The 14,921-nt window shown below is 43.7% G+C and overlaps 1 protein-coding gene across 1 annotated transcript in view; it reads left to right on the forward strand.

Moving 5' to 3' along the window:
• The first annotated feature begins 1,744 nt into the window (after positions 1–1,744).
• The window catches only part of Bnc2 (basonuclin 2), a 399,076-nt gene continuing 385,899 nt past the window's right edge, over positions 1,745–14,921 (forward strand). Inside the window, exon 1 of the mRNA XM_041652806.1 lies at positions 1,745–1,834. Coding sequence (XP_041508740.1) covers positions 1,832–1,834 — 3 coding nt within the window. The 5' untranslated portion in view covers positions 1,745–1,831. The remainder of the gene's footprint in view (positions 1,835–14,921) is intronic.

Below are 14,921 nucleotides of genomic sequence, written 5' to 3' on the forward strand. Positions count from 1 at the left end.
AGCATACAAAAATGACCCATATAATCCACAAATTCTGAAGTGAATAGAACTCTGCTTTGCACAGGCCTAGAAGGAGTCAGGAATTGGATCCAACCAGTACACAGAACCACAGAACTGCAGGTGCTGGAGGCCCTGTTATTAAAAAAAAAAAAAAAAAGCTGGGTCTACCACGTGAATAAGCCGAGTTACATTCTCAGGCCAGCTGTTGCTATTTGGGATCTAGTCAGGCATGGATCCTGAAAAAAAAAAGTTAATCTTAACTATTGTGAAAATGTACATTAAACTTATGACTGTACAGGAAAAAAGCCTCCTTAATTCCAAGGCTACATATTTTCGAAGGAATTTAATTCTGACCTCTGAATGAAATTATGCAGTCTCTCCCTCCGCTTGGGGAAGAGAGAAAGGACGGGGAGGAACGGTTTTCTCTTTTCAGGAAGAAACAGTAATCAAGCCTGTTGTTCAGCCAACCAAATCTTCGCGGATTCTCTGATTTCTTAGAGCTCAGAGAGCGTGCTAGAAACCTGTGCTTTCCTCCCAAGACTGATAAGCAAAAAGTTTGCCCTAGCCATGATAAATCTGCACGAAGCGGAGATGGTTTTGGCACCTTGTGTGCGTTAGAAAGATGAGCATGATTAAGGCCTCCCCACCACCACCCGGGTCCCGCAGCCCGACTTTGTGTTTTGCTTCCATTTAAGAGCTACCCTTTCAGCTGCTGGCGGGTGCGCACCGAGCCTATTGCCTGTGGCCATGTCTCCAGGAAGGGCAACTCGGGTCGGCAGAGTGTCCCCCACACGTGTGACTGGTGTCCAGCCGCGGGCGCCCGCTAGAGTGGCAGTCTCCTTCCTCTCTCTCCCCCGCCCCGCCGCAGCTCCAGGCCCAGACCTAGGAAAGGGGAAGGAAGCCCTGGCCGCAAGCCGCCGTCTGCGCCGGCACCAAACACGCCGCTCCCAGAAACTTTTCGCCCCCAGCTGTGCGCAACTTTCTGCCGGGTGTCCCCGCGAGTCGCAGTCCCGAGTCTCGGTCCCCGGCACCGCACGGGGCTAACGGAGCTGGATCGAGCGGACCGAAAACCCGAACAGCCGGGAACCGGGACGCTGCGCCCGCAGTCGGACTAAAGTTCGCGCCCTCCGCTCGGCAGCTCGCAGCCTTCCCTCTCCCCTCCCCGCTACTCGCATTTTTTCCCCCTTGTTGACAGCTGGGCGCTGGCGGCCACCTCCACTTCCACGCCCGCACCCCCCGGGGGGCGCCAAAGTTGTTTTTCCATCCACGGAAGGGGGTGGGGGGGTAACAAGGTGGGGGTGGGGGAGGAATAGACATCTTCCACGAAGCCCCTAGAAAGCTCGAGGACAACAAGCAAACAGGCGGCAAACACTGTAGTCTGGACAGTTGTGCAGAGAGCAGAAACTTGTGCTGGCACGGTCGCCGGTCCCCCCCCCCCCCCAGCCACCCGCGCCGCCGCGCGCACCCCCACCCCGCCTCGCCAGCAGCCCCCCTCCCGGACAGTCCGTTCCCTTTTTTTCTTTTCTCCTTCGGCCCGGGGAGGAGCGGGGCAACTCGGAGCGCCGGCCCGGCTCGGGGGAGCGAGCGCGACCCTGGGCGCGGGTGTAAATCAGTCACCTGAGCGGCCGCCGAGGGGCCGCGGCGAGGGCGCGCGCGGGCGGGCGGGCGGGCGGGGAGTGGCGCGGGCGGCGAGCGCGGCCCGGAGCGGCCGGGCGGGGGAGGGAGCAGGCCGAGCGGCGGGCGAGCAGAGGCGACCGAGGGGCTGGTCCAGGCGCGGCCGCTAAGAGGAGACCAAGAGGCGGGGGCTGCACTTGACAACCAGCATGCCGAGATGGTAAGAAGTTTCCACCTCCTCTCCGCCCGCTTGCGTCTGCACTTGGTAGGGACTGACCCGGGCGGGACGCCCCGGGGCCGCGGCGGGCCGCGTTCTCCTCTAGCGCCGCGGCGCGAGGAGGCGGGCAGCCGGCGACGCTCCCCAAATCCACCCCCTCACCCCAACTTGGCCCCAAGTTCTCGAGGCGGCTATGGGCGGGCGGGCGCGGGCAAGGGCTCCCGCGTCTTAGGTGTGCGGCCGGCAGTCGTGGGCTCTGGGGACTGGGAGCCCTCGGGGTGGGCGCGGGACGCGGGGACGCGGGATGCACGGAAGGACCCAGAGCCGCGACAACTTTCCCAAGTTAGCCGGCGTGGGCAGAGCCTGAGCGGAGGCTGGGCGTGGGTCCCCGGGGTGCGGCCCGCGTGGGGACCGCAGCGATGCCGGCCCGCGCGGCTGCGGAGGACTTGGACGCCACCAGTCCAGTCCCGCTAGACAGACACGTGTGTGCTTTCCCAAAGTGCGGTTCTGAAGCAGCCGGCCCACTGCACTTCCACACCGACCGGACCGTGGGATTTGACGCGTGAAAGGCGGCAGATTTTTTTTTTAAAAAAAAATGTGGGACGGGGCTCAAGACAAAACTAGACAAAATCTCCCGTGGGATGAGGAGAAGATTTCAGAAAACTTGTAGGTGCAGATGGTGGAGGAAAAGGGATGGCGCAGCGCAGTGGGACTCCTGCACAGCCCCTCGAAGGGACCACTTCTTCGCAGCGAGGAAGCAGGCAATTAGTTCACCCAGCGATGAGCTGCGATGTCCGCTTTCGGGGAAGTCATTTGTTAGAAATGGGGCTTGACCACTCCTTTCCTTGGAGTTCCCTACCACCCAGTGTCGCTGTTGTTACCCCCACTTGGAGGCTCTGATTTGCAGTGGGCCCTATGTAGATTGGATGTATAAGAAACAGGGGTGCTAGCAGGTTGACTTTTCCCCCTTTTCCCTTCCCCCTGATGTGACATCTCTTGTTTCAGAGATCAAAGTCACAACTGAAATGAAGGAGAAGGTACTGTCAAATGTAGACACACGCACATACAAAATGCACCCATGACTGCGGTTACAGTAATGCTGGCAGAAATTAAAGAGGTTTTGAAAGCAGCGTGCGATTTATGATGCTTCCCATTTACCCTAGAGTCAAGCTGTTGTAAAACTGATGTACAAAAGACATCATAAAATAATCCTGTGTACCCAGGATTAAAGTGGCAGAAAGTGGCCTGTTTTATTATTTTTTATGTGCTTCGTGGACAGTTGTAGTTGTTGGAGCCTGTGTTTAAGTGAGGCATCAAAACAAAATGAGAAATATATCTGTTTAGAACTGGAGATTTTCTTGTAGTGGCATTTTACACAAGGACCATTATAAAAGCCAGTTGCACACCTTTTTCTTCCTCTGGCCAGTATTACAGATCTATTCCCTCTCAGAGTCACTTTGAGCGGTGGCTGAGTGCATTTGTCTTCCACTGTTCGGTATCCTGCACTTTTCGTTGTTTTTGTGTACAGACGCATGCTCTAAGTGGAATTTATTTCCGGCCCTAAGTGTTTCTGTTCTGAAGGTGTCCTCTAGTACTGAGCCTTGTGCAGTTTGATAAAACTCCCTTTCACCCCTTGGAATCAAGTATGTGAGAATCCCCTGTGAACCCTTAAAGTCTTCTGTGCCTTCTATCGTATGATGTGTAGCCGTTTCATTTAAACTTGTTCAGTCTTAATGAAGTTCTGTGTTGTAGGTACTCTTTCTGTTCCCGGAGAGCTGTGTATTTTAAACCCAGACTGCTGGCTGATCACTTTGCCAAAGCACAGGACTAGCTTCACCTGAGGGAAGGACTAGTCAACCTGAGTCTGAACTTTGTATAGGGGATCTTTGCAGGCATGTCTGAAATGCCCCCACCCCCAATCCAGTGAGAATATTGTTGCGTTGTGTTTGCATGTAACACTTTGGGTAAAAAAAAATCAACCTCATGGGATTTTTAAAATAAATATGGAGAAAATATTAATAGCACTAGTGCATTGGTAATACCTGATTTTTTTTTTCTTCTACCTGAGATGTAAGTTCTTTGTCAGGCGGGGAAATGTGATTACAAAAAGAAGCAGACAAAAGCAGAGCTGACTGTTGCTGTATTAAAATGTAAGTGTTACAGTTTGAATTTCCAAGTGAGAGTTTTGAGTTCAGTGCTTTACATAACATTTTGTCCTAATCTTGCTTGCTGTCAGGGATGTTTCATGGTTGTGCAATTGCCGCAGTCAAGAATGCCAATTTGCATTCCAGGAGTGTCATTTGATTACTTTTATCTGCGAAGCTCCAAGACCGGCCCAGACCTCTCGTTTCATCTTGCCATGTCACGAGTCAATGCTGTGTCGTCTTTTCAAAAATCTGCCTGATTTAGACAAGAAAGAAAAGTACTTTCATGTTGCAGCCGCAGTCCCCTGCTAACTTGTCAGCAGCAGGATATGATTCACTTGGGCCCAGAAGAATGGAACGGAGAGGCGGGTTAGGCGGTTCAATAAAGCCCACGGACAGGTAGCGTGTGACGTCCCTAGAGAGCGGCGGTTAATGAAGAACAGGTCTGCTTAGTTCTCCACAAGCTGCCCTGGTGCTGTCCCCACAGTTTTCTCATTTGATCTTTCCCAGCAAATTGATCTTTTCTTGTATTTTTTTGCCTTCCAAGTTAGTCCTTGAGGGACTGAAATTAGCAGAGCAACTTAAGTTGGATAATACAGCTGTTCAGAAAAGAAGAAATTGGACACTGGCACAAAAAAGGGGGGGGTGGGGGTGAGAGAGGAGAGGGAGCTGTTCTTTTTGTTGTTCCTGGGAATATTTCCTGTATTAAGGGAGTCCAAAGTAGAAGATGACTTGAAGCTAGCGGTTCCCCTTACTTTAAATTTTGGAGTTAAGCTTCAGTGCTATTTTAAATATTCTGCAAACATTTGAAAAATGGCTTTAGCAAGCATGTAGAGTTTGATTTAGCAATGTTCATACTCACTTGTTTGGAGAGATCTGCCAGTGGAGTAGTGGCTTTTATGACTATTGTAAGATGAACAAAACATCAATGGCATACTTCAACTATATTATTTATAGTCTTCTAAATAACTACAACCTCCAAATATTCAATACTGAATTGCTGAAAAGATTAAACAATAAAAAAGTCATTACCAGCATTGTATATAAATATTATGGTGCATGAAGATTTTTTTTCTACAAATTACCATCAGTATCTTTGTTTTACATAAATTCAGCAGATGAACTGTTAATAAAGTGGGCTATTCTGTGCTCCAAGATTTTTCAAAATTTAAAGGTAGGCTTTTAAAATTGAGACCAGATTGCAAGTTGAATTTGTTTGAAATGTTCACATGTTGGTTTTTGAAATTGAAATTTATTTTATACAAGGTGAGTAAATCAAAATTTAAGAATGCAAGCATAGTTCAGACAGGCCAGTTTCACTCTAGAGTGTTTGTACATAAAGCTTAGTTTGGGAGCAATTAATAGTTTTAACTTAATGAATGTATAAAGGAGTGGTGCTTTCTGAATTCCTGTGCAGATGGTCTCAGTTAACATCTGCATCCTGACAAGAAACAGAGTTGAAAACAGCAGTTTCCCTGCAACATCTCTTGTTGGTCAGGAGTTACATAGTATAGTTGGTTAGTAAGCTCTCCACAGAGCTAGAGGGAGCCTCATGATTTTATTAGATATACTTAACGTTTACAGAAAGTACTCTGGAAGTCAGAATGTTTCACAATACTGGCTTAGAGTTTAGGCTTGGAGGTGAGATACACACATACACAAACACTTGTGCATGCACACATGCACACACACACATGCACATGCATGCACACACGCACACACACACACATACGCACACAGTAGCGACAACAGCAGAATTCCCTTTGCAAGCAGTTAAGGAGTCAGCTAAGCTTTCTAGGACTGTACTTTTTAAGTGATATGAATTAGGAAAAATTCAACCAAAGATATTTTAAGTATAGTGTGTCACTTTGTCAACTGAAGGAGTTATTCACGTGTTGGCAGGCCCACCTTCAAACTCCTATTAATAGCATCTTCCTACCCAGCCACCGAGGCACGTACTACCTTACTCTAGCTCACAAAAGAAAGGTACTTCTCTCCATAGATGATGTTTTGAAGTAGCTCTGTGTACAACTACATATTTTGGAGAGAAACTTCCTTCAAAAGAAGGGCCTCATTTTGTAAACATAAACAAAAAATCACTTGCAAATATGATATATTATTAATCAGGAAATAAGCTGCATTTAAATGGCAGGACTTGAATGTTTTCACAATTTGGCATTTGATTTCATATTTGTTTATCAGTCCTACCAGTAAAATTTGTGATATGCTTATATTAAATAATCAGTGATCGTGATTGCTTTTCATTATTTATATACTAGTTTTTAGGGGCATTACATTGGACATTTATTTACTGTTTAAGTAAATCTTACATCCAGGGAGATAAACTGCCCAGATTAGTCTTCCTGCACAGTAGCTCTCATTGTGTTGCTGGCCAATAAAAGTCTTTATTTGTTGCTTATTAGAACCCTCAGTACACTCAAAAGTTCAGCTATAATTTAATTTGGCCGTTCAAAGAGCCTCTCTTGTTTTAAAACACGTTCTCAGTTTCCTTTACCAGTTGTTGTGAGCCTATATTCTATCTCATGAATATTCATAAGAGCGGTAGTACAGACATCATTTTAAAAGTTTTTGCCATAACAGAAGTGTATCATTTTCTCTTAAAAAACTTATGTATATAACAGTGTGAATTTCGTCCTCCTTATTGCAATTTCCTCGACATTCTGGAACACTTTTGCTTCTTTTCATAGTAATTTAGATTGTTTTGCTCTACTAATTTCAGATGTGTTCCTCAAGGAATACAGCCTGGAAGGTATGGTGAGACAGGCGAAAACTAACTTTGGCAATGAAGAATTCTAGGAAAAGCCCTTCCGCAGTTGTAGCCCCTTGAAATTAGGAGAGGTTTGTTTTGTACTTTACAAATTGCCAGCATGATAAATTCATCTTCTTTATAGCAACCGCTAGGCAGTTTTACAGAGTCCAAGGTGCTTGCGAATTTCAGTTGAATTGTAACCGGTTAGGCAGGCTAAGGACCAGAACTCCGGTATCAGGGATCCTTCTGCAGGAAAGGCAGGATGTGGAACTGCCAACTGAGTCACTGCCTGTGTATCTCACAGTGGGAGTCACAGCAAGCCTGCCTTCTAGGTGCAGTGTTTAAGACTTGACATTATGTACGGTATTGTCTTGGAACTGGGGGTTCAAGTTCACTGTCCCTGCTCTTTTTGTATTTAGTGCAAAGATGTAACAACCCACACAAAACATTTTTCTCTCATTATGACCTTACATTTGCCCAAGTGCCCCATACTGAAATTCCTTTTTAGTATTTTTTTTCCCTCTTAGCCCAAAGCCAGACGTGTACCCAGACACAAAGCCTCTGTGTATAGCAAGCTGTTTTAAATATTGTGACTGGACGCTGTGCTGTCCTTTCTCTGCTTGAGCCAAGGATCTCTGCTCAGTGTCTGTGGATTACCAAGCTCCTTCTTTATTGTATGTCTTGTCAGCTATTCCTATTCATTTAACCTTTCATTAGAGTCTGTGCAGCTTCACTGTCTGGAAAGGCAAGGAAAACCCAAAAGGCCCCACTGTCACAGTTATTAGATTTCTCGGTTACATCCCAGCAACCACAAAGAAGTAAGAGTGGAGACTATTGTCGTGCATGCTGCTGTCCTGGGGCGCAGCTCTTCTGTGCATGTCAAGGACATGTGCCACATGTTGATATGCATCCCAGGGATAAATGCGCAACATGGGGGATAGGCTGACAGAGGCAGTAATGAGCTTTGTAGGAGTTACTGCGAAGACTCACAGTTAGTGAAGGAATTTTGCTTAACTGGCCAAGGAGATAGACAGAGTAGAGAGTTGCCAAGATCTGCCTGTGCGGAGCTTGCCAGTCACATTGTTGTCATCTGAACTTCACTTGAGGGGAGAATTGAATACCTTTGACAGGAAGGAAAGTCTTATTTTCTCCTTTAATCTCAGAGGACAAAAGTGTTATTTCTGATGACTGTTATGGTTGGTATGTTATAACTCCTTCTTGTATTGACCGAATAAGATATGTGGATGATTATGTTGGTTATTGCTCTTAATTTTACACACTGCAAAATGATTAAAAGATTTTGCAGAGCTGTGTGTGCTTATTTTAAGTCTATAAAATAATGTAGCCCGTGAATCTTCCTGTGCTCTGCTGTGCTGTGGCTCTCTGTGCCATAGCTGTCACCTGGTTTTTGTAGATGTGTGTCCATTGTTGCTGTGATCTCGAGAGGAAAAGGAATGGGTGTAGATCATTTTCAGATAAGAACAAAGACAAACACTTGTGGGTTTAGAATTGAAAAAAGATTCCATTTGAAATTTCATAATGAAGTTGCTCTTTAAAAACTTTCAAAACAGCTGTTATTGTAGTTCAGTTGGTTGAGTGCCTATGGCTCACTCCCCAGCACCTACAAAAGGCCAGGCTGGATGGCTTGCACTTGTGTTCTCCAGGCTGGGAAAGCAGAGAGAGGCAGCTAGATCGTGAGGTTCACTGGCCAGCCCTCCTAGCCGCATTGGTGAGTTCCAGTTCAGTGAGAAGGCAGAGAATGGGAATGAACGTTATTGGTTCTGGTGGCTTCATCTCTACCTATTCGGTATCTGGGGCTGTCTTGGAAAGCAGGATTTTAAAGCGAGCTCACAATGTAATGGATTTCGTTGTGGCATTTTTCCATGCATGCACTTCTTTATGCAAGGCAGCTATTTCATTGCCTGCTCATACTATTGGCCAAAGAACCCCTTAGGTAGTGTCTAGGGGTTTTTGTTTTTGTTTTCCAATGGCTTGCTTTATAGGATAGGATGATATAAATCATAATGGTTTACTTTAGTATTTTAAATACTTTATTGAGAGATAATTCCCATACTGTGCAATCACCATTTAAAACATACAGTAAGAATACCCCATTATAGGGATACAGTTTCTTTTTCCTTCATCAGTTTATGGACATCTTGATATTATGAGTCATGCTGCTGAGAACATTTGTTATAAGCCCCCCTCCCCCCACTTATTTTTGTCAGACATGTTTTTATTTCTCTTGGAGGTATTACCTATGAAAAGAATTGCTGGATCACGTGTGTCCTTTGCCTGTTTTCCATTTGGGTTGTCTTTAAAAAAAAATTCTTGTGGTCTTAAAAAAACTCTCTCTTACACATTGTGGTAGGAGTTGAGAGGTATGTGTGCCACAGTGCATGTCACCTCTCTCTGCCACCCTGTGGATTGCAGGGACTGAACGCAGGCTGTCAGGCTGGGCAAGCACCTTTGCCTGCTGAGCCACTCTCTGGCCCTATGCCGCTTTTCAGTAGTGGAGATTCCGCGGCTCTCGATGTAGTCAGGTGGCAGTCCTTTATCTGATTAAGATTGCCTGATACTTTTCCTCTGTTCAGCGAGCTGCCTTTTTACTTTTTTGATGGCTTTTGAGACAAGTGTTAGAAATTTTTGAAAGAGGTTTAAAATTCTTTTCCAGACAAGATTTTATTGCATGCACAATGATAACCACTCAGTCCAGGAGCAACATTGACCCTCAGAAGAGGTCCTAGCACTGTCCGTCAGTGTAAGATGAGAAATCTTAAATATTGATAAAGTCCAACTTACGTAATGTTTTCTTCCTTCTCACTTTTGGTATCAAAAATAAAACAGAACTAACCAAACAAGAGACAAACCCCAAACCGTTGTCTCTCCCAAGATCATGATATATATATTATATATACATATATAATCTATATATAGTGTTAGTACCACTTCATGGTCTTGCCAATGTGTCCATGTGTTTTAATTTCTCCGACTTGTCACCAGCAGCTGTTGCTCTTTCTGGTAGTGGCGGAAACGTGACTGGCAGCTATGACGTGACGCATCCCTGTGTGGGGCTGGAGTCAGGACCTTTTTAACCCTCTACGAGCTGATGGTTGAATCTAGGGCCTCACCCATGTTAGATGTTAGATAAGTACTCTGCTGCTGAGCTGTAGGCAAGCTCTATTTGTGTTTTGAGATGAGACCTTATGAAGTTGCCCGGACTGGCCTTGAACTTTGGATTTACTGTCCTTCTGCCTCAGTTTCTCTAGTAACTGTTATTACAGACGTGAGCCATCAGCCCTGGCTTTTGGCTCTCCTTCACCTTCCATTCTCTGGTGGTGGTTTCATAGGCATACTAACCCCTTTTTGGCTTTAGTCCACTTTGTCCATTTTTCTGGTTTTGAGTTTTAGGAGTTCTTTATATATTTTGGATATTACTGTCACATCAGAAATTGACTCTCCAAATATTTTCCTCCTATTCTGTGGGTTATTGTTCATTCTGCTTATTACTTTTTTTTTTTTTTTTGCCTTTGCTGTGTAGGAGCTCTTAAGTTTGATGTAGCTCCATGTATCTGTTCTTGCTTTCATTGCCTTTAGCGTTTACATTTAAATATCAGATTTACCTGATCCCTAAAAGAGTAAAGACTACCTTAAGAATGTACATTCTATTGTTTGGGTAAAATAAAACTCTTGGTGGTACTCCAGGGGGACAAGAAGTATGTCATTCGGTAGCCAGAAGACTAGGTGCTGGTTCCTTGTGAAACAGCCTGGGTTTGCTTTGATGTTTCTTAATTATCATTGAGGTTTAAAAGTGTTCTGTATGATAACAGACACACTTCATGCCCTAGAGGGTGGAATTAAGTACCCAGAAATAATTGTTTTTGGTTTTATAAATACCTCAAAAGGAAAGGGGGAAAAACATTATTGAGAAAAATTTGTCTTCTAGACAGCCCACCGTCAACAAAAAGAAAAAAAAATCACCAACAGAGATAAAACCAAAAATTGTTTTATGACATCCAAACCTAAAATAACTGGGTCGGTTAAGTTTTAAGTAAATACAGTGTTTAAATCTGTCATGACGTATTTGCCGAAAGCTTGCTCTCCAGTCTGCCTGCTGTATTCCTAAGACCTGCCACAGGTAGAGAAACCCGAGAGCAAGTGAAAGGTAACTTAATTTAAGGGCAGCGATGTTGGATCATTGCTGAGTTAAAGAGAATATTTAAAACAAAAGGTCTAATTTTCTTTTCACTCATGCTAATAAAATTTATATTTATTTCTATTTAAATATAATTGCTTTTTCAGTATTCTGCTGGGCCATTCTTATTTAATTGCTTTGTCTGTTTTTGGCTTTGTGCCAGTTATTTTAGACAAAACTTCATTATTGTTTGGCATCAACTCTTAATTAGGTGGCCAAGTGGTCACATTTATATTTGGAGAGAATGTGGTTTTTTCCCCCCCTCACAACTGTTTACATATGAAAACAGTAATTAGCCAATTTAAAGTGATACCTCATGACATAATTTGAGGATTAACTTTCTTCCCTGTGGATATTCTGTAGAGGATTTAAAATAATTTTTAATTTGGTAAAGCATAAAATTTCATATTTATTAGATACGTGATTTGTTATTATATATTTTTCCCTTTTACTGGGGATTGAACTGAGGCCTATCATGTGGAAGACAAGCACTCTTCCACTGACCCACATCCAATTTTATAATTTGTTCATATTGAACATTGTTACTTTTCCGTTCTAGGTATGTCTTGGCATGTCCTTATATTTATGTAATATATACATGAATTCGAAAGTCATGTGTAATTGTTGATTGATATCATATACAGGCATAAAGAATGCCCTCAGACTAAAATGGCACAGTTCTCTGTGCAAGGCTTCCCATAGCAGGTCAGAGAGGTTCCCTCTACCAGCCTGCCCAGTTTGCATCCAGAAGCAGTGTGCTAGTTGAGAATGGTCTCTCATTCAAAATGGTGACTCATTCAAAATGGTGATTGGAATAAAACACATTTCTGTGAATTGTTACTGATTGATGAAACAGTTTTGCCCCAGAGCATATTAACTCTGAATACAATTTACAGAAGAGACTTGGTTTCTTATCTCAGAAGTTCTGCCAGGTCTCAAGCCAAATTTAAATGTCATTAGTTTATTTACAATAGTAGCTAGTGCAGGAGTTAAATTCATTTCTCAGAGTTTGCTCCTCTTAAACTTTCTTTGTATCTTTAAAGGAATGAAGTACGCATCCTTATTTCTTACCTACTTGGTGCCTAAGGTACAGCAAACCCGTACCTAGAGTACACAGTCATTGTAGCCAGTAAGGGCCACTTGTTTTCTGGGGTGCTCCTAATGGCTTTGATGGGCCCTGGGGCCATGAATCTCCTGCTGCTTTGACCCAGCAGGGTGCCGCTGCTGGGATCTGTGAGGGCATCAGAGAAGGACACAGAACAAACGTCTGCAGACTCAGGTCTCCTCTTCTCATCTTTCTTAGGTCTTGCTAGCTAGTGTGCTAAGACTGAAACAAGATGGGAACTCTCAGATTTTTCATATTAAATGTCCTTTATTAAAAAATTGCCACACGGACTTAGATCTGTTCTTTGTTCTTTGCAGTAGTACTAGTGATCATAAACCAGTCATTGGCGCAGTGGGGGACAGTTGGCATGTCTGTGTAAGCGAGTATAAAAGTGTGGCAGGCAGGAGTGTCCATGAGAAGCTGGGAGCAGGGTTGTGCCTGTAGTCTCAGTCACCTGAAGATAGAGGTGGGACTTGAGCCTGGGAGAGAGAGAGAGAGAGAGAGAGAGAGAGAGAGGGAGGCTCAGTTGGATAGACAAATGGATTTAGATATATTTATGCATGACATAGATCAATAATGAGAGGGTCACCAAATGTTTAAAGAGTATTATAAAATTGTATTTCTGAGCTATGGCAGTAATATAAATCATTTTTTTTTTTTTTAATGCTTGGTACCAAACCCAGAGCGGCGGCCAACAATAGAACAAGAGTTCCCTTACTCAGATGTGTGCTTAGTCCAGCATTATAAATCTTAAGAGCCAGCCTGTGGATGTCTGCTTACTATATGTAGAATAACTCACTGAAGGTTTTACGTAAGGCTTTAGGCTACTGTTTCTCAACCTGTGGGCCATGACCCCTTAAAGGGTAGAATAGCCTTTTTCACAGGGGTTGCATATCAGATACCCTGTATGTCAGATATTGCTGTGGTTCATAGTACAATTACAGTTACAAAGTAGCAACACAAACAATTTTATGGGTGGGGGTCAGTACAGTGCGAGGTTGCAGCATTAGGAGGTTGAGAACCACAGCTGTAGGCTGACTGATTAAAATAAGAAAATCCCTTAAACTCTTCTTTCTTTTTTTTTTATGTTTAAGTTCTATATCCTGCCCAGGTGTGTGAATTCTAGTTGCTTTGTCTTGCAAAGTTTAGCTCAAAATTTAGAGGTTGTCTTGTTTTGTTCTGAGACAGGGATTCATGCTGAAGACAAAGTTGTTGTATAACTGAGGCTGGCTTGGATCTCCTGAACCTTCTGTTTTTGCCTCCTGAGTGTTGGTATTACAAGGTGTGTACTACCGCTCCTGCTACATTTCAGTTATTTCAGAAGGTAAAATTTAACCAGTTTGTATAATATATATGACATTTTGGTATTATAGGTTTTATGCATAAAAGTCGAAGCTATAACCCTAACATTAAGCAACACGAAAACATTGCAGGATAAATACCTTTAAAGGATAGCCATAGTGTGAAGCTGTCCTTTGGTTTTCGATGCTACACATGGAATATGATTTCATCAACATTCTTTTCAGAACAATCTTTCCTTTAATGACTCATCTTTTTTTTCCACTGACTGAGGGGTAGGAGTAACACACACACACACACACACACACACACACACACACATACATACACACAGATGTGCATGTGAGGTATGGGAATAAGAGGCACATATTCTTGTAGATGTGAGGGGTGGGAATAACACACACACATACATACACACGCCCCTGTGCATGTGTGCCATGGGAACATGTATGATCGTTTATCCTATGATTTAAATAGGTGTCAAATTATAATCCAAATGTTGCTTATTACTTTGTAGTTTAGAATTTGATCAGAGAACATTAGGGATGGGCATGGAAGTCTTGAGGTCTTTCTCTCCTATAGGGAGAACTTCGACTGTATTGATTACAAGGCACACTGGGGCTCCTCTCCTGGGTAAAGAATTCCAACAGCCCTTACCCCTCTTGCATTTTTTTCTGCTTCCTATTCTTGCACTAATTAACAGATCCTTTATCTTTAGATATATTAATATTCTCAAGCACGTATTTTTTGAGGGGCCGTGTCTTGGTTTTCAAGACAGAGTTTTTCTGTGTAACAACAGCTCTGGCTTGCCTGTTGGGAACTTGGAACTCACAGAGATCCACATGCCTCTGCCGCCTGAGTCTGTTAAGGTTTTTAAGGGTTTGATGCAGATAGTAATCCTCATTTTACTTGTTTAAGTTTATTGGAGAATAAACAGTCCGTGCTGCGTCCTTGTATGCAGCATGGTGTTAGTGCATGGTAGGTGAACATGGAGACAGTCATGGGCAAAAACTCAGTCTGGGGGAAGAAGGAGATACATCCTTTTCTAAAATAACCTTGAGCATAGTTACTAAATACTGAAGAAAGCCAGTCTGTCCCCAAACTTTGTAGGGTAATGTCGTGATCTCACACTGACCTTCTGTTTCAGTAGAGTACACTGCTTTCGGTGTGGGTGTGAGGTGTGTTCCACTTTGGTTTTCTGCTTCTTTTTTTCCCTTAAGAGGTTTAGGTGAGTATTAGATACTAAAAATTCTTAGTAGTGTTGCATGCTGTGCGATGCATGACTTCCAGTGTATTGTTTCATGACTACAAGAGGTCAGGAAATGAAAGCCACACTCCGTCACTTGATATCAGCACTTCTTCATTAGCATTACTTAGTTTTAACCTTCAGCCCCTCGTTCCTTTATGAACACTCCGTGGAGACAGACGTGTTATGAGAAGAGAAGGGGAAAAGATAAGACCAAACATCTGCTCGATAGACAGAAGCTGGAGGAGCCGTCAGTTCTCATGGTTTTCCAGGAACATCTCACTTTTCTTCTTAGTTTTAGTTCCTGTGGAGGTTTCAGGGCACTCATAGT

This window comes from Microtus oregoni, unplaced genomic scaffold (genome assembly GCF_018167655.1).
Source record: "Microtus oregoni isolate MIOR12 unplaced genomic scaffold, Mior012 000005F_ref0000423, whole genome shotgun sequence".
NCBI classification, from domain to species: Eukaryota; Metazoa; Chordata; class Mammalia; order Rodentia; family Cricetidae; genus Microtus; species Microtus oregoni.